The sequence below is a fragment of the Leuresthes tenuis genome, unplaced genomic scaffold (assembly GCF_036924035.1).
Source record: "Leuresthes tenuis unplaced genomic scaffold, fLeuTen1.0.hap1 SCAF_24, whole genome shotgun sequence".
Lineage (NCBI taxonomy): Eukaryota > Metazoa > Chordata > Actinopteri > Atheriniformes > Atherinopsidae > Leuresthes > Leuresthes tenuis.
In genome coordinates, this window is record NW_027325378.1 from 629769 (window position 1) to 650073 (window position 20305).

General features: G+C 49.2%; 1 protein-coding gene across 10 annotated transcripts in view; it reads right to left on the reverse strand.

Moving 5' to 3' along the window:
- The window catches only part of LOC140284933 (histone-lysine N-methyltransferase 2C-like), an 87894-nt gene that overhangs the window by 51643 nt on the left and 15946 nt on the right, over positions 1-20305 (reverse strand). For 5 of the 10 annotated variants that reach the window (XM_072378977.1, XM_072378972.1, XM_072378970.1 and 2 more), the window contains exons 3-17: positions 19412-19491; positions 16656-17247; positions 14539-14718; positions 14430-14452; positions 14243-14332; positions 14060-14169; positions 12371-12521; positions 12118-12289; positions 10773-10887; positions 10529-10692; positions 4100-10452; positions 3915-4019; positions 2238-2815; positions 2053-2160; positions 715-840 (exon numbers count right to left, since the gene is read on the reverse strand). In XM_072378977.1, coding sequence (XP_072235078.1) covers positions 715-840; positions 2053-2160; positions 2238-2815; positions 3915-4019; positions 4100-10452; positions 10529-10692; positions 10773-10887; positions 12118-12289; positions 12371-12521; positions 14060-14169; positions 14243-14332; positions 14430-14452; positions 14539-14718; positions 16656-17247; positions 19412-19491 — 8947 coding nt within the window. Of the gene's footprint in view, positions 1-714; positions 841-2052; positions 2161-2237; positions 2816-3914; positions 4020-4099; positions 10453-10528; positions 10693-10772; positions 10888-12117; positions 12290-12370; positions 12522-14059; positions 14170-14242; positions 14333-14429; positions 14453-14538; positions 14719-16655; positions 17248-19409; positions 19492-20305 lie in introns of all 10 variants that reach the window. The other 5 variants (XM_072378976.1, XM_072378973.1, XM_072378975.1 and 2 more) reach the window with 5 other exon arrangements.

Genomic DNA, 20305 nt, shown 5'->3' on the forward strand with positions numbered 1-20305 from the left:
TGTTAGCTGCATGAGCTAACGGCCAAACACTTCCTGTTAGCTGCATGAGCTAACGGCCAAACACTTCCTGTTAGCTGCATGAGCTAACGGCCAAACACTTCCTGTTAGCTGCATGAGCTAACGGCCAAACACTTCCTGTTAGCTGCAGGAGCTAACGGCCAAACACTTCCTGTTAGCTGTGAGCTAACGGCCAAACACTTCCTGTTAGCTGTGAGCTAACGGTGTCACTGATACAGCGTTTTATTTCATTCATCAGTTTACTGGAACATTTTGAACATGAAGACACCTTAATTCAGAGATAATTCAGATAAAACATGTCTGCTATCTAATGTTAATGTGGGACTATCAGCCTGTTATTCAGGGGGCGGGGCTTCAGGGGTTGAGACTGCAGGGACCATCCATCGGGACTGCAAGCGCCAGTATAAACAGTTATGGTGCGGTGATGATGTCACATCAGTGTAACAGCAGCTCAGGTGTCGGTCGATGCTGATTATTTTCAAAATGGTCGACTTCTAACCAGCGTCTTCAGAGTCTGCCTGTGATGACATCACTTCCTGTCGTCTACAAACTGCTCAGACGGGTGGATACACTCAGACAGTTAGTACTCGTGTTAAAGTCTGAGTGCGTTCGTTTCTAACACCAACATGTATCAGGTCAAACACACAGTGAGTTAGAGCCAGTCAGGGTAAAAGGTGTGAAGGGGCGCTTCATTACCACTTTCATGCTCCACAGGGGGGAGTCCGGTGGGCGGGGCTTTGGGCTATCCCACCCTGCCTCCCCCATGGAGTCCTGGGAGGACGAGGCAGGGCTCAGCGCCCTGCGACTGCTCCACCACGAACCCTGAGTCAGGCAGGAGGAGGGAGAAGGAGGAGGTGAATGAAGTGGTGGAGGAGGAGGAAGAAAAGGAACAAAATGCAGCAACATAAATGCAAACAGCCACAAAACAAAATGTCAAAGTGAAAGAAAATAAAAACAGGCAAAATAACTGAATGATGTCATCATGAGAATCATCAGCTGATCAGTTTGAGGAGCTTCATGCCTGAATTACATGCTGAGTGTGTGTGTGTGTGCACGTGTGTGCATGTGTGTGCGGGGGTGTGCATGAGGACCAACATGCTGAAAGCCTGGATGCAGAGTTAGTGACTGACAAGTGAGGATGAGGAGGAGAAGAGCACGTTTCCCATCATCCACCAAGAGAACAGGGCTGCACCTGATCGATATCTTATCAATCAGCAAATCAGAGCCTCCCTGTGCCCACCTACATCCACCTTTTCCCCGTCAATACCACGGGTGACCCGTCCCTCCTTCGCTGCCCTGTCCTTTCCGTCTGTATAAACACTTCCTGTTAGCTGCAGGAGCTAACGGCCAAACACTTCCTGTTAGCTGCAGGAGCTAACGGCCAAACACTTCCTGTTAGCTGCATGAGCTAACGGCCAAACACTTCCTGTTAGCTGCATGAGCTAACGGCCAAACACTTCCGGTTAGCTGCATGAGCTAACGGCCAAACACTTCCTGTTAGCTGCATGAGCTAACGGCCAAACACTTCCTGTTAGCTGCATGAGCTAACGGCCAAACACTTCCTGTTAGCTGCATGAGCTAACGGCCAAACACTTCCTGTTAGCTGCATGAGCTAACGGCCAAACACTTCCTGTTAGCTGCATGAGCTAACGGCCAAACACGTCCTGTTAGCTGCATGAGCTAACGGCCAAACGCTTCCTGTTAGCTGCATGAGCTAACGGTCAAACACTTCCTGTTAGCTGCATGAGCTAAGGGCCGAATACTTCCTGTTAGCTGCATGAGCTAACGGTCAAACACTTCCTGTTAGCTGCATGAGCTAACGGCCGAACACTTCCTGTTAGCTGTGAGCTAACGGCGTCACATGAAGACCCCTTAATTCAGGGATATTCAGATAAAACATGTCTGTTATCTAGTGGTAGAACCATGATTTGATGTAAACGTGGGAGTTTCAGCCTCTTTTTATTCAGGGTGGGGGCGCTTCAGCCGTAAAATCTTTGAAATGTGTGGTGTTTGCAGTCCCTCAGCAGTACATACCTGTTTGACCCGGGCTCTGGCGGAAGAGAACTTCCTCTTAGAAATGGCGGGTTTGCCCATGCCGATCTTTGGGGTGAGGGGGAACAGCGTGGTGGGAGGAGCCTGCAACTGAGAACAGGAAATCAGGTAATTTAGCAGCTGAGAGAACATCAGGAAGCGTCACAGTCGCCTGCCGTTAGGTTTACCTTGGAAAACGGCGGGGACTCCCTGGACGAGGGAGAGGACCTGAGAGGGGGTGAGGGTGGGGTGAGGGGAGGTGGCGTTATGGGAACTCTGGCGGGGGAGGTCTCAGGGGAGGCCTCGGTGGAGAAGGGAGACTGTCTAAGGCGGATGGAGAGATCGTCTGAAGGCCTGGAATAGCAGGGAGGAGACCTGAGGCTCCGCCCCTTCCCCCTGCGGGAGGACAGGTGCAAAAGGGCGGGGGGGAGGGAGGAAGTCATCAGCTCCATCACCTCCATGTCTAAAGAGTGGTCCAGGTCGAGCACAGGGCTCACTGGGTCCTCCTCCTCCTCCTCCTCATCCACCGCTTCCTGCTCCTCACTGATTGGCTGCTGCACCTTTGCCTCTTTCTCTGAAGGCTCAACACCCGACTTGTGCTCGTCTTTGGTTGGCTCTGACCCGACTGTCCCAGGTTCAAAAAGGCTCTCAGAACCGCTGTCATTACAGGGAGGAGTTTTGTCCACTGGCCCCGCCTCTGCTTCTTTTTCATTGGTGGCCTCCTCCATGAGAAGGGGGGTCTGTGGAGAACGGAGGGGCTGGACTCCTGCAGACAAAGCAAAACGAGTTAAACCAGGACAGCTCAGAACCAGGACAGCTCAGAACCAGACCAGCTCAGAACCAGGACAGCTCAGACCAGCTCAGAACCAGGACAGCTCAGAACCAGACCAGCTCAGAACCAGGACAGCTCAGACCAGCTCAGAACCAGGACAGCTCAGAACCAGGACAGCTCAGAACCAGACCAGCTCAGAACCAGACCAGCTCAGAACCAGGACAGCTCAGAACCAGGACAGCTCAGACCAGCTCAGAACCAGACCAGCTCAGAACCAGACCAGCTCAGAACCAGACCAGCTCAGAACCAGGACAGCTCAGAACCAGACCAGCTCACAACCAGGACAGTTCAGAACCAGACCAGCTCAGAACCAGACCAGCTCACAACCAGGACAGCTCAGAACCAGACCAGCTCACAACCAGGACAGTTCAGAACCAGACCAGCTCAGAACCAGACCAGCTCAGAACCAGGACAGCTCAGAACCAGGACAGCTCAGAACCAGGACAGCTCAGAACCAGACCAGCTCAGAACCAGACCAGCTCAGAACCAGACCAGCTCACAACCAGACCAGCTCACAACCAGGACAGTTCAGAACCAGACCAGCTCAGAACCAGACCAGCTCACAACCAGGACAGCTCAGAACCAGACCAGCTCAGAACCAGACCAGCTCAGAACCAGACCAGCTCAGAACCAGGACAGCTCAGACCAGCTCAGAACCAGACCAGCTCAGAACCAGACCAGCTCAGAACCAGGACAGCTCAGAACCAGACCAGCTCAGAACCAGGACAGCTCAGAACCAGGACAGCTCAGAACCAGGACAGCTCAGAACCAGACCAGCTCAGAACCAGACCAGCTCAGAACCAGACCTACTCAGCATGGAGGTCCAAACACAGACCCAGACCACTAGAAACAGAAACATCTGCTGACAAATTGAGCTTGAGCAAATTGTATCTTTAAAGCATATCTTTACAGTCCGGCTGGTGCTGCTCTTTGGTTTGTTTGTGAAATGCAAACAAAACTTTTTCTATGTTTATTGAAGCTGAAGGATGTAAACACACCTTTCTACAGAAAGTAAAAGTCATCTCCTGCATACCTGAAGGAGAACAAACTGAAACAGTTCTCTGATCCCTCTCCTCTTCCTCCTGGTCTCCTCTGTCGCCTCCTTCCACACCAACAGGCTTTACATCTTCTCTGACGACTGCAGGAACAAGAGGAGTTTAGATCACCAAAAACCATAAGAGTCTCCACCGACACCTGCAGCAGACTCCTGATACTCACCCTCAGCAGCTGCAGACTCCATCTCGGGTTCTGTCTGATGATGCGGACAAACGGGACCAGGGGAAAAATGACTGAGGCTGGTTTCAGACTCCCAGGGGGTGGGAACAGGACCAGGAGGACCACCACCATGATTAGCCTCACTGAGCATGGAACCAACAGGACCAGAACTAGACTCTGGCTGAACAAGAGTAGATTGTCCAGGACTAAGAATAGGACCAGGATTGGACTGTAGCTTCACAGGACTAGATTGTCCAGGACCATGAGTAGGACCAGGATTAGTCTTTGGCTGAATGGGACTAGAAGGTCCAGGACCAAGACTAGGACCAGGACTGGGTTCTGGCTGCACAGGACTCGAAGCTCCAGGACTTGGTAAAGCCATAGGCCCACAAACAGGACTTGCATCTTGGCTACTATGCGCAGAACTGGCTTGAGCATGTAAAGGGAAAGTGTCTGAGGGGGGGCTCAGCTGTGAGGAGGCAGAGCTTGAGGGACTAGGTATCGCATTGTTATCCTGAGCTGGACAAGAATGGACTGGGCTGCCTTGGCTCACAGAAGACTGAGGGGGAGTATCTGGTTTTTGTGAGGGGCTCAGTGATTTGTTAGTTTCAATACTAGTTGGGCTGGGTCTAACAGCAGATAAGTGATCACTTGTCAGACTCAGCTGAGGGTCATATTCTGCAGGTTTAACAAGACCAGTTTCAAGTTGAGTCACACTGGGAGGACCAGAGCTCAGAATTACTGGATAATCCTCCAGATCCAGGCCTTGACCTGAAGTGGAGGTTGGTTGTGTAGCTCTAGTAAGGCCAGTGATGGATCCAGTGTTGTGATTGGAGTGACAGGGACTGCCAGTGGGGCTATGCTTCGATTCTGAAGCCCGAGCTGGAGGTTGACTAATATCAGCGGCAGTAGCATGTGCAAGACTGCAGTCTACTGGGTTGGATGATGAAGAGCTCTGTGTTGGCACCAGCCCGGAGAAGACTGTGTGAACAGGACTAGTTTGACCAGCAGGACTAGACCTGGGTGGACTTTGAGCGGCACTGGCAGAGCAGGGACTCATCTGCTTGTCATGGTCTAAGGGGACGAGCATCATATCAGCCGGACCAGCACGGGTCAGAGTGCAGTGTTGGGGACTGAAGGGACCGGGTGGAAGGCTGGTGTGTGATGGACTCATCTGAGCCTGTGTGAGCTCTGATAAACCACCATCAGAAGGGGTAGTTCTCTGCTCAGAGCCACTGATGGCCTCTCTGTGGACTACACTGGAACTAGTTTCTGACTGGAGACTTGGAAGGTGGCCCTTCATCTCCTCATCCTGACATAAGATGGTTTGAGTGGACTGAGCAAGTTCTGATTCTGTTGTGGATTTCAAAGGTGGTGCCATTGAGCCGACTGGCTGTGTGGAGTACCCAGCTGGTTGTGTTGGAGGTCCAGTCTCCACTAACGTGGGGCCCTCACGGGCCATAAGACAGGCAGCAGGGCTTGTAGGCGCTTGAGGAGCCTGTGAAGAACTAACTTCTGTGCAGGGTGACGGGCTGTCACAAACTGAGGGAGGCTTTCCCTCCATTAGGCTACTGTGTTCCACTGAAGTGCTGAAGTGATCAAGGCTTTCTGGTGTCTGGAGAGCAGGGATATGATGGGGACTGGGGGAGTCAAGGGGACTCCCTGTAGAGAGCATTGTGGACAGGTTACAGATGGAGCTACTTTCCAGTGTTTGGCTATCAGGGTGAGGACTCGGCTCTGTGGTGACTGCCGATGCTGCGGTATGCCCAGAAGAAGGAGGAATACCAACCTCTGTGGATGAAAGCTGTGTTGGGCTGCCATGCTGTGACAGACTGCATGGTTTGGGTCTGACAGAGCATGGAGATGGGCTACATGGTGCTGAACTGGGCCTCCGTGATACATCTGGTGTGGCTATCATGGTAGACCTGCAGGGCACTGGTGGATGGTCCTCCTCCAGTTTAGAAATGTATGGTGCAAGGTCTGATCCAGGGTTCCCCTGGTCTAGAGTCCGTTCTGCTTTTTTTGTGCGACTCTGTGGAGGTGATGTGCCAACTTGTAAGGGACTATGCCCTTCTTGTGGTGGACTATGGTGAGGCTGCAAGATAGTGCTGTTTGCGGGACTACATGACGTGTTGACCTTGTTGTCTTGTTCCGGATGGTGTGGAGGGCTTTGCTCAGGCTCGGAGGACCCTGGATGAACCGTTATGGGACTACGCAATGACTGGGCCTGGCTCTGTGGTGTATGATGTTCAATGATACATGACATAGGTCTATCCAGCCCTGGACTCTGATGATCCTTTGTAGAAATAAAGGAGGTGGAACTTGGCTGCTGAGGACTCTGCTGGGCCTGTGTGGAAGAATCATTAGCAAGACTTTGGTGAAATTTAGCTGGACCAGGAGGAGATGACCTCGGACTTAATTCAAGCTCTGTTGGAACAGAGCGAGTGTGTTGTTGATGTATTCCTGGACTTGGATAAGATCTTTCCTGGGGTTCTTGTGAAACTATGTGAGTTGATGTGGGACATTCCTGTTGATCAGCATGAGTGGGGTAAGATGGTGAGAAGCTAGTTCCTAACTCTGTTGGATCAGGATGAAATGATGAAGAACTTTCCAGGTACTCTGCAGAAGCAGTGGGAGATTGACCTTTTTGGAGCTCTGCTGGTTCAGTGCGAGAAAACACAGGACTCTGATGGATTTCTTTGGGATATTGTACAGGAATTTCTTGGAGGTCTGAGAAAGATGATTCAGGACTAGGTTGGATTCCTTCCCAAGATGGTGTAGGACCTTGATGGAGATTTGTTGGAGACTGTGCAGTACTGTGATGTACCTCTTGAAGACATGGTAGAAGCACTACTTCAATAGATGGAGAAGGACTTTGACAGATCTCTTCGGGAAGCAGTGCAGGACTTTGATGAGTCTTGGTTGCAGAGGGTGAGGGACTTTGATGGGTGTCCTTTGGTGATGGAGCAGGACTTTCTTTGATGTCTTTGGGAGGCGATGGAAGACTATGATGGGTCTCCTTTAGAGATGAGGGACTTTCATGAATCTCCACTTGAGACGGTGTCGGACTTTGATGGGTCTCTTCAGGAGGCGGTGTGAGACTTTGATGGGTCTCTTCAGGAGGCGGTATGGGACTTTGATGGGTCTCTTCAGGAGGCGGTATGAGACTTTGATGGGTCTCTTCAGGAGGCGGGATGGGACTTTGATGGGTCTCTTCAGGAGGCGGTATGAGACTTTGATGGGTCTCTTCAGGAGGCGGGATGGGACTTTGATGGGTCTCTTCAGGAGGCGGGATGGGACTTTGATGGGTCTCTTCAGGAGGCGGGATGGGACTTTGATGGGTCTCTTCAGGAGGCGGGATGGGACTTTGATGGGTCTCTTCAGGAGGCGGGATGGGACTTTGATGGGTCTCTTCAGGAGGCGGGATGGGACTTTGATGGGTCTCTTCAGGAGGCGGGATGGGACTTTGATGGGTCTCTTCAGGAGGCGGGATGGGACTTTGATGGGTCTCTTCAGGAGGCGGGATGGGACTTTGATGGTTCTCTTCAGGAGGCGGTAGGGGACTTTGATGGGTCTCTTCAGGAGGCGGTAGGGGACTTTGATGGTTCTCTTCAGGAGGCGGTATGGGACTTTGATGGGCCTCTTCAGGAGGCGGTATGGGACTTTGATGGGTCTCTTCAGGAGACGGTATGAGACTTTGATGGGTCTCTTCAGGAGACGGTATGAGACTTTGATGGGTCTCTTCAGGAGGCGGTAGGGGACTTTGATGGGTCTCTTCAGGAGGCGGGATGGGACTTTGATGGGTCTCTTCAGGAGACGGTATGAGACTTTGATGGGTCTCTTCAGGAGGCGGTAGGGGACTTTGATGGGTCTCTTCAGGAGGCGGGATGGGACTTTGATGGGTCTCTTCAGGAGGCGGTAGGGGACTTTGATGGGTCTCTTCAGGAGGCGGTAGGGGACTTTGATGGGTCTCTTCGGGAGGCTGTATGGGACTTTGATGGGTCTCTTCAGGAGGCGGTATGGGACTTTGATGGGTCTCTTCAGGAGGCGGTAGGGGACTTTGATGGGTCTCTTCAGGAGGCGGTATGGGACTTTGATGGGTCTCTTCAGGAGACGGTATGAGACTTTGATGGGTCTCTTCAGGAGACGGTATGAGACTTTGATGGGTCTCTTCAGGAGACGGTATGAGACTTTGATGGGTCTCTTCAGGAGACGGTATGAGACTTTGATGGGTCTCTTCAGGAGACGGTATGAGACTTTGATGGGTCTCTTCAGGAGGCGGTAGGGGACTTTGATGGGTCTCTTCAGGAGGTGGGATGGGACTTTGATGAGTCTCTTCAGGAGGCGGTATGGGACTTTGATGGGTCACTTCAGGAGGCGGGATGGGACTTTGATGAGTCTCTTCAGGAGGCGGGATGGGACTTTGATGGGTCTCTTCAGGAGGCGGGATGGGACTTTGATGGGTCTCTTCAGGAGGCGGGATGGGACTTTGATGAGTCTCTTCAGGAGGCGGTAGGGGACTTTGATGGGTCTCTTCAGGAGGCGGTAGGGGACTTTGATGGGCCTCTTCAGGAGGAGGTAGGGGACTTTGATGGGCCTCTTCAGGAGGCGGTATGGGACTTTGATGGGTCTCTTCAGGAGGCGGTAGGGGACTTTGATGGGTCTCTTCAGGAGGCGGGATGGGACTTTGATGGGTCTCTTCAGGAGGCGGTATGAGACTTTGATGGGTCTCTTCAGGACGCGGTATGGGACTTTGATGGGTCTCTTCAGGAGGCGGTATGGGACTTTGATGGGTCACTTCAGGAGACGGTATGAGACTTTGATGGGTCTCTTCAGGAGGCGGTATGGGACTTTGATGGGCCTCTTTAGGAGGCGGTAGGGGACTTTGATGGGTCTCTTCAGGAGGCGGTAGGGGACTTTGATGGGTCTCTTCAGGAGGCGGTATGGGACTTTGATGGGTCTCTTCAGGAGGCGGTATGAGACTTTGATGGGTCTCTTCAGGAAGCGGTATGGGACTTTGATGGTTCTCTTCAGGAGGCGGGATGGGACTTTGATGCATCTCTTCAGGGGGCAGCGCGGGACTTTCGTGGATCTCTTCAGGAGACGGTTCAGGTTTTTCATGGATCTTTTTAGAAGGGGTTGCAGGTTTTTCATGGATCTCCTCAGGAGGCGATGCAGGACCTTTATTGACCTCTTCAGGAGGCGGTGCAAGTCCTTCATGGATCTCTTCAGGAGGCGGTGTGGGACTTTGAAGGACCTCCTCAGGAGATGGTACGGGATTTTGATGAGTCTGTTCAGGAGATGGTGTGGGACCTTTATGGATCTCTTCAAGAGAGGGTGTAAGACATTGATGGATCTCTTCAGGAGGTGAAGCAGGACTTTGATGGGTTTCATTTGAGGCCTGAGCAGGACTTTGATGGATTTCTTCTGTAGGAGATGCAGGACTTTGATGGATTTCTTCTGGAGGCAGTGCATGACTTTGATGGGTCTCCTTTGAAGATGTAGCAGGACTTTGATGGGTCTCTCCAGAAGATGATGCAGGACTTTGATGGATCTGTTCAGGAGATGGTGCAGGACTTTGCTGAGGCTTTAAGGGAGAAGGTGAAGGGCAATGGTGATGCTCTGTGGGAACTGGTGAAGAACTCTGTTGAACTTCAGATGGTGCCAGACTTACTTGAAGTTCTTTAGGCAATGGTGAAGGGCTGTAGTGGGGGTTTTCTATAGATTGTGTAGGATCTTGGTGCAGCCCTTTAGGAGATAGTGCATGGCTATGTTGCATCTCCTCATATGCAGAACTTTGATAGATCTCTTTAGGAGATGGTGGCGGACTGTTTTCATATTTTGATGGAGATTGCACCAGGTTTTGTTGAAGATCGGTCTGAGATGGGGCAGGACTGTGTTGAACGTCTCTGATAGATGGAAGAATTTGCTGCAGGTCTGAGGGAGACGGTGCGGGACTTTTATAGATCTTTTTGGGAGATGGTGGAGGACTGTGTTGCAATTCTTCTAGAGACAGTTCAGGTGCTCCCTGATGTTTTGATGGTGATGGTGTAGGACTGTGTTGGACCTCTGTGAAACCCAGCTGAGATGAAGTAAGTCTCTGTGGTGACAGTGTTGAACAGATGAGCTGGACTGGACTGTGAGCAGTAAGACTGGTGGGTGGAGCCTCTTTGTGATTTGGAATTTGTGGCTGTGAAATGTTAGCGGGCAGGGCTGAGGTTTGGTTGATGGGTGGGGGCGAGGTAGGACTGTGCTTGATTTGCTCCGCCTCCTGAGGCCTGCAGACAGAGCAAATGTAACCCTCAGACCCCGCCCTGCCCTCCCCAGCCTGGAATGAGCATTCTGCATGAACACACCTGCAACACAGGAAACATCACACTTTAGGTTTCAGGTGTTCGACGGGCAACACCAGACTGAGAGCTGTTTACGTACCTATAGCAGCAGGTACAGGTCAGATACTCCTGTGGTTTGTACAGGTCAGGGGCGTGGCCACAGAGAGGGCAGGGCAAGGCTGGGTCACATGACTCGCACAGAAACGGGTGATTGGCCCACTGACCTGATGACCTGACATCACAGCGGAGGCAGACTCTGCAGTTCTGGGGTAAAAAGACTGAGTTCAACACTGAGACAGCTGTGTGTGCATTACTGTGAAAGGATGTGTGTGTGTTCATCTCACCTTGCAGGTCCAGCCAGAGCCCGGTATGTGATCCAGAGGTGGTGTGAGACAGTGTGTGTGGTAGACTTTATCACAACGCTCACAAACCAAAAGCACACCGTCATCCACCTGCAACCTGACAAACAAAAAGAAAGAAAAACAGCAAGAGAATGTTCAAACAGCTGTCTGAACCAGATGCTTCACACCAACATCACCATCTAAGAGAGTTCAGGCTGTGTTGAAGAGTAAAAGACCAAATACTGACTTTCAAGGCAAGTTTATTTTACAGCACAATTCAACAACAAGGTGATTCAAAGTGCTTCAAAGAGACATTAAAACAGAAGAAATAAAAAGCATGATTTAAAATTTAAGCAAAAGAAAGAAATAAGAACAATAGATAAAATATGATTCCGTTTTGAAACTCAAGCTTATTCAAATGCAGCTAAAAATAGATTTCAGCCTGGACTTAAATCCTGAGAGTTTCAGCTGATCTGAGGCTTTCTGGGAGTTTGTTCCAGACATGTGGAGCATAGAAGCTGAATGCAGCTTCTCCAGGTCTGGTTCTGACTCTGGGAACTGATAAAGAACCGGATCCAGATGACCTGAGGGGTCTGGGAGGTTCATACTGGGTCAGGAGGTCACTGATGCATTTTGGACCCTTCAGAGCTTTATGGACCAGCATCAGAACTTTAAAGTCTATCCTCTGATGGACCAGCATCAGAACTTTAAAGTCTATCCTCTGATGGAGCAGCATCAGAACTTTAAAGTCTATCCTCTGATGGACCAGCATCAGAACTTTAAAGTCTATCCTCTGATGGACCAGCATCAGAACTTTAAAGTCTATCCTCTGATGGACCAGCATCAGAACTTTAAAGTCTATCCTCTGATGGAGCAGCATCAGAACTTTAAAGTCTATCCTCTGATGGACCGGCAGCCGGTGGAAAGACCTCACAGCTGGACTGATGTGCTCCACTTCTTTGGTCTCAGTGAGGACTCCAGCAGCTGAGTTCTGGAGGAGCTGCAGGTGTCTGACGGACTTTTTAAAGATGCTTTAACAATAATCAAACCTACTGAAGATGAATGCATGGACCGGTTTCTCCAGGTCCTGCTGAGACATCAGAGCTTTTAGCCTTGATATATTCAAGCTCCTTAGAATTGTACAAACTCTGTTTCTGCCTCATATTCTGTATTTATATTCATGTTTGACCATGTTTCAGTAAATCTCTGCCGCTGTTTCCTTGTGTCTGTATATAGCCAACAGCTTTAACCTTTAATAACAAGTTTTACAAACCTTTTTCATGTTTAAATATAGAGCAGGAGTTCATGTTGGTGAGACAGTAAAAACATCAAAGACGGTTTGTGTTACCTGCAGCTGCGACACACTCGACACTGAGGACACTGCCAGCCGGCCCGACACAGAGGGGAGGGGCTCAGAGGTGGGTCCAGGCAGCGGCCATGGTAACAGTTACCACAGCAACAGCACATCAACAGGCCACCGGGTTCATCGCCGCCGGAACACGACACGCAGCGCGAGGAGCCTGCAGAAACGCAAAGTTTACAGCCAGAAAGAGAGCAGGACGACGCCACAGAAGAACAGAGGTGCGGTCTTTGGCCTGTACCCGTCTGAGCGTGTCTGGGACACAGCGCGAGTCTCTGGTTCCACTCCTGATGAGCTCCGGCAGCAGCGGCGCAGGGGAAATGGTAGCTCCGCCCACAGCCGGTCTCTTGGCAACGCAGCGATGCACCAAGTCGCCGGCAGAATACACACATCTGGACAGAGGGGGAGAGGGTAGAGCTTAGAGATGGTGTGGAATAATCGATAGATTCGTCTCCATCTGCATTACTCACCCACCTTTAAACAGGTTTAAATCTGAGGCCACATTCAGTTCATCCAACTCACATCATTCACTTCACAGCCCTCATTAGCACTGAGGCCCAGGACTTCCAGCTCCATCTCTCCAGTAAATTCTGTTCACACACCTTCCCTAAGCTCAACTTCTTCTAACTGGTACCGAATCAACTCAATCCAAAGCTGTCTGTGTGTCATCCTCAACAATACACCATCACTAGCATTACTCAGACCGTATACTTCCATCTAAACAAAAGTCATTGTCTCCGCCCCCTCTCATCCCCTGTACCACCGCCATCTTTGTTCATAGCCGTGTCACTTCCTGAATCGACTACTTCAGATCCCTTCTTTCACCACATCACCCCCGTTCTGCTGCAGCTTCACTGGCTCCCAAAACTCTTAACCACCTCAGAAGTTTTAACCCCTGAAGCCCCGCCCCCCTGAATAACTGGCTGAAAGTCATCAGATCTTCTTTCTACCACCAGATAACAGACATGTTTTATCTGAATTATCCCTGAATTAAGGTGTCTTCATGTTCAAATTGTTCCAGTAAACTGACAAATTAAATTAAATTAACAGGAAGCGTTTGGCCGTTAGCTCATGCAGCTAACAGGACGTGTTTGGCCGTTAGCTCATGCAGCTAACAGGAAGCGTTTGGCCGTTAGCTCATGCAGCTAACAGGACGTGTTTGGCCGTTAGCTCATGCAGCTAACAGGACGTGTTTGGCCGTTAGCTCATGCAGCTAACAGGAAGTGTTTGGCCGTTAGCTCATGCAGCTAACAGGAAGTGTTTGGCCGTTAGCTCATGCAGCTAACAGGACGTGTTTGGCCGTTAGCTCATGCAGCTAACAGGATGTGTTTGGCCGTTAGCTCATGCAGCTAACAGGACGTGTTTGGCCGTTAGCTCATGCAGCTAACAGGAAGTGTTTGGCCGTTAGCTCATGCAGCTAACAGGAAGTGTTTGGCCGTTAGCTCATGCAGCTAACAGGAAGTGTTTGGCCGTTAGCTCATGCAGCTAACAGGAAGTGTTTGGCCGTTAGCTCACAGCTAACAGGAAGTGTTTATATGGAAGATGTCTGGGTGAAATTTAGAGAAAATGAATCAAAATATTTAACAAGAGAAGATGTTTTGTCGAGGAGACAGATGTTGAGCTGCTGTTCCTCCTCCTAACTGATGATTTCTGGCCATTTTACTGATGTTCATAGTTGTTCACGATTCAGAAAACGATCAAATAGGAAAAAATAAAAGGAAAACGTGGAAATGTTCAAAGCCCACTAAAGGTTGTGGAATCCAAGATGTTACCAGGCAATGACATCATCAGTGATGTCAGCACACCTAAATGAGGTGATTAACCTTTATAAACTTTGGGTCCCACTCAGTATATTTCCCATTTACAGTTTCCCTTTCATCTCGGACCATTTTTAAGACGCAGCCTTTGGAAACCTTCAACTGAAACCCACCTGAGTGCTTCCTGAGTCGATGGCTTTGTCCACGTAGAGCAGTGATTGGCCCTCGCCTCGACGCACCCCCTCTGACCAGGCGGCGCACTGCAGGTGAGCGCAGCACTGACCTGGACACACACACACGGTCAGGTGAACATGCACAGTGACAGCAGGAGGAGGAGGAGGAGGAGGAGGTTTTACCTGTGGGGTCGAACAGTGATTGGACATTGATGTCATGTGGAAGGCCGATGGGTCCGAGCTGCTTCATGAACTCTGTGGAAGACTCTTCATCTGAAACATCAGCACACAGGTTAACACACACACACACTGCGGATCAATCAGTCTGATCACGACATAATCAGCTGCTGAAAGAAGGAAAATGACTCACCACACTGTTCTGGACTGCTGCAACTGCACACACACACACAGGGTTAATCCATCACCATGTCTGGACCAATCAGATCTTCTCTAAGTAAACAGGAAATGAGGTCACTCACGTGGGCGGGGCCTGGTCACAGCGATAGCAGTGATCGTGGCAGTCGTTGTCCCGGTCGGAGGAGGCGCGGCGGTTCAAGATGTGTAGTGGGATGTAGCCGGGCGTTGGGCCGAACACCACCAGGCGACCCTGGCCCAGAGGAGGCTGGTCACCACGGTAACAGAAGGCACACTGCTTCACACTGTTGGACAAAAGGACGGTAGTTGTTACCTGAGTGGGTGGTGGTGTCACCTGCTGGCTTTCAGATTTATAAATCCCTTCATCTGAACCAGTCGCCTTAAAACACAGCCTCAGAAGTGTCAAACAACTCAGGATAGCCACGGGTGTTCCTCAGGGCTCAGTCTTGGTGCCATTCCTTTTTTAAAAATCTTATATACAAGCCAAATTCAATTTTTATGCTGATGATGCATTGATGTACTGTTCTGTATCTTCACCCAATCAGGCCCTAAGCCCAATAAGCTACAACAGGCTTTGAATACTGTCCAGCATACTTTGTGCAAGTTAAAACTTGTTCTGAATGCTCCAGTTGGATGGAGCAAACATCTTCCACTGGCTAACGTCTTACACTAGCTAACACCTCACACTGGCTAACTAGTTAACGTCTTACAATGGCTCACAGGCTAACTGGCTAACATCTTCCACAGGCTAACGTATTCCACTGGCTAATGTCTTTCACTGGCTAACATCTTTCACTGGGTGACATCTTTCACAGGCTAATGTCTTTCACTGGCTAACATCTTCCACAGGCTAATGTCTTTCACTGGCTAACATCTTTCACTGGCTAACGTCTTTCACTGGCTAACATCTTTCACAGGCTAATGTCTTTCGCTGGCTAACATCTTTCACTGGCTAACATCTTTCACTGGCTAACATCTTTCACTGGCTAACATCTTTCACTGGCTAACATCTTTCACTGGCTAACGTCTTTCACAGGCTAACATCTTTCACTGGCTAACATCTTCCACAGGCTAATGTCTTTTGCTGGCTAACATCTTCCACAGGCTAATGTCTTTCACAGGCTAACATCTTTCACAGGCTAACATCTTTCACTGGCTAACATCTTTCACTGGCTAACGTCTTTCACTGGCTAACATCTTCCACAGGCTAATGTCTTTTGCTGGCTAACATCTTCCACAGGCTAACATCTTTCACTGGCTAACATCTTCCACAGGCTAACGTCTTTCACAGGCTAACATCTTTCACTGGCTAACATCTTTCACTGGCTAACGTCTTTCACTGGCTAACATCTTCCACAGGCTAATGTCTTTTGCTGGCTAACATCTTCCACAGGCTAACATCTTCCACAGGCTAACATCTTCCACAGGCTAACATCTTCCACAGGCTAATGTCTTTCACAGGCTAACATCTTTCACTGGCTAACATCTTTCACTGGCTAACATCTTTCACTGGCTAACATCTTTCACTGGCTAACATCTTTCACTGGCTAACATCTTTCACTGGCTAACATCTTTCACTGGCTAACATCTTTCACTGGCTAACGTCTTTCACTGGCTAACGTCTTTCACTGGCTAACGTCTTTCACTGGCTAACATCTTCCACAGGCTAATGTCTTTCACTGGCTAACATCTTCCACAGGCTAATGTCTTTCACTGGCTAACATCTTCCACAGGCTAATGTCTTTCACGGGCTAACATCTTCCACAGGCTAACATCTTCCACAGGCTAATGTCTTCCACGGGCTGAGGTCTGTGTTCTTATCCATCATGTTCGGAGACGTGTTCCGTCTCAGATTTGTGATGAACCCAATCGAGAGTAATGTATAAGTCACAGAAATTTCCATTTGACCGTTCAGACTGAGGTCACATTGCAACAAATCCAATCTGCATCCGATTTATGAGCACATACTAAAGTGTCCCAAGTAGGAATTGCTAACAATCGGATTCCGTGTGACTTATGCTGTTCACACGGTCATGAAAAAAAGTCAGATCCGACGTACATTACGGATTTGGGCCACATTTGAGATGCAGTTGAACAACCAGCGTCTCAGGTGTGTGAGTGGTGGTGCTGAAGTGTCACCGTCTTGTTATTTGACCCTGAACTGAGCCTAAACCCGATTCTGATTTGACCCACAGAGGGTACAGCACATACTCTGGCTCACCGATTTTTGGCGTGTTCCAGGATGGGGGTGGGCGAGCCCCCCGAGTCCTCCGAAAGAGAGCGCTGGAACAGGGGGGACAATGAGTCCTCGTCCTCCAGCTGCAGGCACGGGGACACCGGAGGACTGGAACGTGGACTCGTGGCAGGACTCTGCTCCATAGGTCTGGCCCCGCCCCCTTCTGTCTCCACAGTTGCGGGGGTGTAGCTCGGGCTAGACCGGTCCTCTTCCACTGGTTCAGGATCTGGTCCGTGAGCGAGGATCAGGTCTGGGGACAAGGGAGGGGGGGTGACCCGAGGGTCTTCCCCAGGACTGGGGGCCGGGAGAGGGGCTGCAGGAGTAGGACTTGGTTTGTCCTCCTCCTCAGCACCAGGAGCTGGTTCTGGGCTGGACTTAGGGGCTGGGGGGTCGGGGTCGGGGTCAGGGAGACCTGGGTTGGGATCTAGCTCAGGTTGTGGACTGAGCCTGTCCTGGCTGGGTTCAGGTTCAGGTTCAGTGTTTGTGATGGATTTTCTCCTGGAGGAGGACCGCCGACGTCCTGTTGACTTCACCACCACCTCCTTCTCCTCCGTCACCTTCTCCTCCTTCGACTCCTCTGTGGAACACACACAGAAGCCATCAGACCACAGAACCGATGTAACACAACAGGACGGACCCAGGAGCACCAAGGAAGCCCCTCAGCTGTGCTGCCAACCAAGCTGCATTGTGGGTAATGTAGTGTTAGTGTCTCATCACACCTCGACTTTTTACAACTGGAATTCAACGACAGACTGAAACTGTATCCGAGATCAATACAAAAACGTATAAAAGGTTAAAAAAATATACGTTTATGTGATGATAAATGCTACAAAATGAAATAACAGATACATTTGTGCCCAAATTAAACATGGACTGCTTCTACAGTTTGGGTCAGTACAACGCAGGACTGGCGGCAAAACTTTTCCTAAAAGTGGGATCGGTACCGACCCTCCGTGGGGACACGATGTAAAGAGTTCTTTGTGTTTATTTCGTCCGATTACCACGAGCTAATGCTAACCGCTAGTTCAGTAACATACAAACGATGACTCAAACGTTTATGGTTGCAACGGTTTGTGGGCAGCAAGGACCAGTGCTCGTGCTCAACTGTTGTCATGGCAGCCTGCCGCCGAACTGAGGTCGGAACATTGGGCGGAAAAAGGGGGCGGAGTGTGAGCAGCGGCACGAAAACCGACCGCCTCAGCGCTGAGTGCAACAGACCGTTTATATAGAGGGCTGGAAAAGGGGTTTAATAGCTGCTCTCCTTTCATTTTAAACTGTATACATTCATGCTTGTGTTCACATTTCTTTTTCTTTACTTTCTTTGTTATTTGTTACTTATTTATTTCTGTATTATTTTCCTTTACATCGCATTGATTTAATTCCCTACAAAATATCTATTTCTTTATTTAACTTTTATTCCACCATTCATTTTTTAACATGCATACATTTCCCCCCTTACTTATTTCCACATGTCCACTTGTTTCCATGTTTCCTTTTTACATTGCTGTACATGCATCCCTGTATGTCCATGTATGCGTTTCTGCCTCATTATGCAAATATGAGGGGGGGGGGGGGGGGGTCCGCTCTTCATCAGATGGTGGATTGTTGGATTGCGCAATAACTGTTTCAGAAGATGGTTCCTGAAACTAAAAGTAGCTAAAATGGGGCTTCTGGTGCTGAAGCTCGTGTTCTTTCAGTCACTGATTGGTCTGCTTAAAATATAATATATATATATATATATATATATATATATATATATATATATAAAATTATCTATATTTATTGTTCATGAAGTTTGAGTAAAAATGTGCGGCTGACTAAATTTTGTTCTGACAGAAAGGTTAAAGCTAAAGCTTCCCCATGTCCTGTTTCTGTTTCTGTTGCTGTGAACCACTGGTGTCTGGGACACGGTTTATGATTCAGACGGGTGCGTGTGGTCAAACTAGGGGACGTTTTCTGGCCAATCACCGACCTGTTAAAAGCCTGACCTGCCCATTCTGGTTTTTGGCCGATTTCTTTATTTTTCTTAATAACTGACACCGTCAGGTGTTATAAGGTCAATGAGTGTCATTATTGTCTCAAACTTATTTTATTTAACAAAAATTGAACAATATCCGTGTTGCCTTTAAATGTTAAGATTAGAAGTTAAGATAAAAAGGTATAAAGGTTCATGTTTCAAAGATTTGAGTGTCAGAGTGGGCGCTCTGTGGCTTTATTTTCAGCTTTGTTGGTTTTTCCTTCATATCGTTAACTCAGATGAAGCAAAAGGTTCACATTTATGTTTCTGAAGTGATTCCTACGCTTTTGGAAAACATTTATCTGCAAGTAACACCGTGCACAATTATTTAATGCTTGCTTTTTTGTAAAGTATTATTTAATAATGGTTTATAGGACATGTGTTCTGATAGCTTATGCTAGCTGCTAATGCTGTCAATTATTTTGATGTTTAATGAAAATGTATTTGTACTGCTGATTGTGTTTCTGTTTTAACCCCTAAGCCAAAGGACTTCATTAAAGAACAAGAACAGCCTCGTCTTTATAGGAGGACCTTTACCTGTCCAGCTTTGACTGAGCACACGCACTGCGAGGGCAGTACAATACGTGAAACCATACAAACTTGTTTTAACGCCACATGTCAGACCTCATCACAGCAGAGAAAAAGGGACAGCGGCTGATTTTCAGACCTTTGCAGAGGGAGATGAGATCAGCCGATAACTAAGGAAATCGGGTCAAACACACACCTGTCCTCTGAGGTACATTCTTCTCCGTGTCGTCTGTGCTCTCTTCATCCTCTACCTGTGCTCGGCCTCGGCTCCGCCCCCTGCGAATGAAACGATAAAACACACGTCATGGCGGGTGTTCTGTTGAAGCTCAACTCTTATGAGACGCCATAAAAACATGCCGATTTCACACATTTTGCTCCGTTCAGAGCGTCACTTTATCATGATTTGCATTGTGTTCCCCGAACACTTTAAAGGTGCAGAGGAGGGCTGTGCAGGTAAGATCCCACACCTGAGAACAGCATGGACTCCAGAACCTGCGTGGTGCCACCCAACATGCAGCAGTTTTAACCAGAGATGCAGATGTTGCAGTTTTTGTGACGCTGTCAGGACCAAAGCCCGGTTCTAATGAGGCAGAGCCTCATTTCTGTGACCCGGTTAGGCTTGGGACGAAGGCACGACCGCACATGTGTGTGTGCGGCAGTAGAATCCAGCCCACACCCCCTTCTCACTGCTCGTTACCCAGCATGCACCTCCACCACTTCCTCCCAACATGTGTCACCACAACACACACACATGTGGACTCCTATCTCTCTGAGGACCGACTGACACCCTGCACTTCCAGTATCTCAGGCCTCTGGTTCTGAGCACAACCTGATTAGGTTGAGTTAGTTTGGATCTGAAACTCTGAAAAACCTTCAGTGAGGAACATTTTCTGCCCCGCTGTGTTTGAGCCTCCATTCACAGGTGAAAATGTTCTGAAAAAAGAAAAAAAAAGGGCGGTTCCAGTGATCCAGCTTGTAATGAACCTCAGAACTCCAAAATCCAAACTGGATTCCAGTGACCCACAGTGAAGTCATGATGGTCCATTTCGAGGGTCCAACAGAGCACGAGTGAAGAGTTCGAGTAAAACAG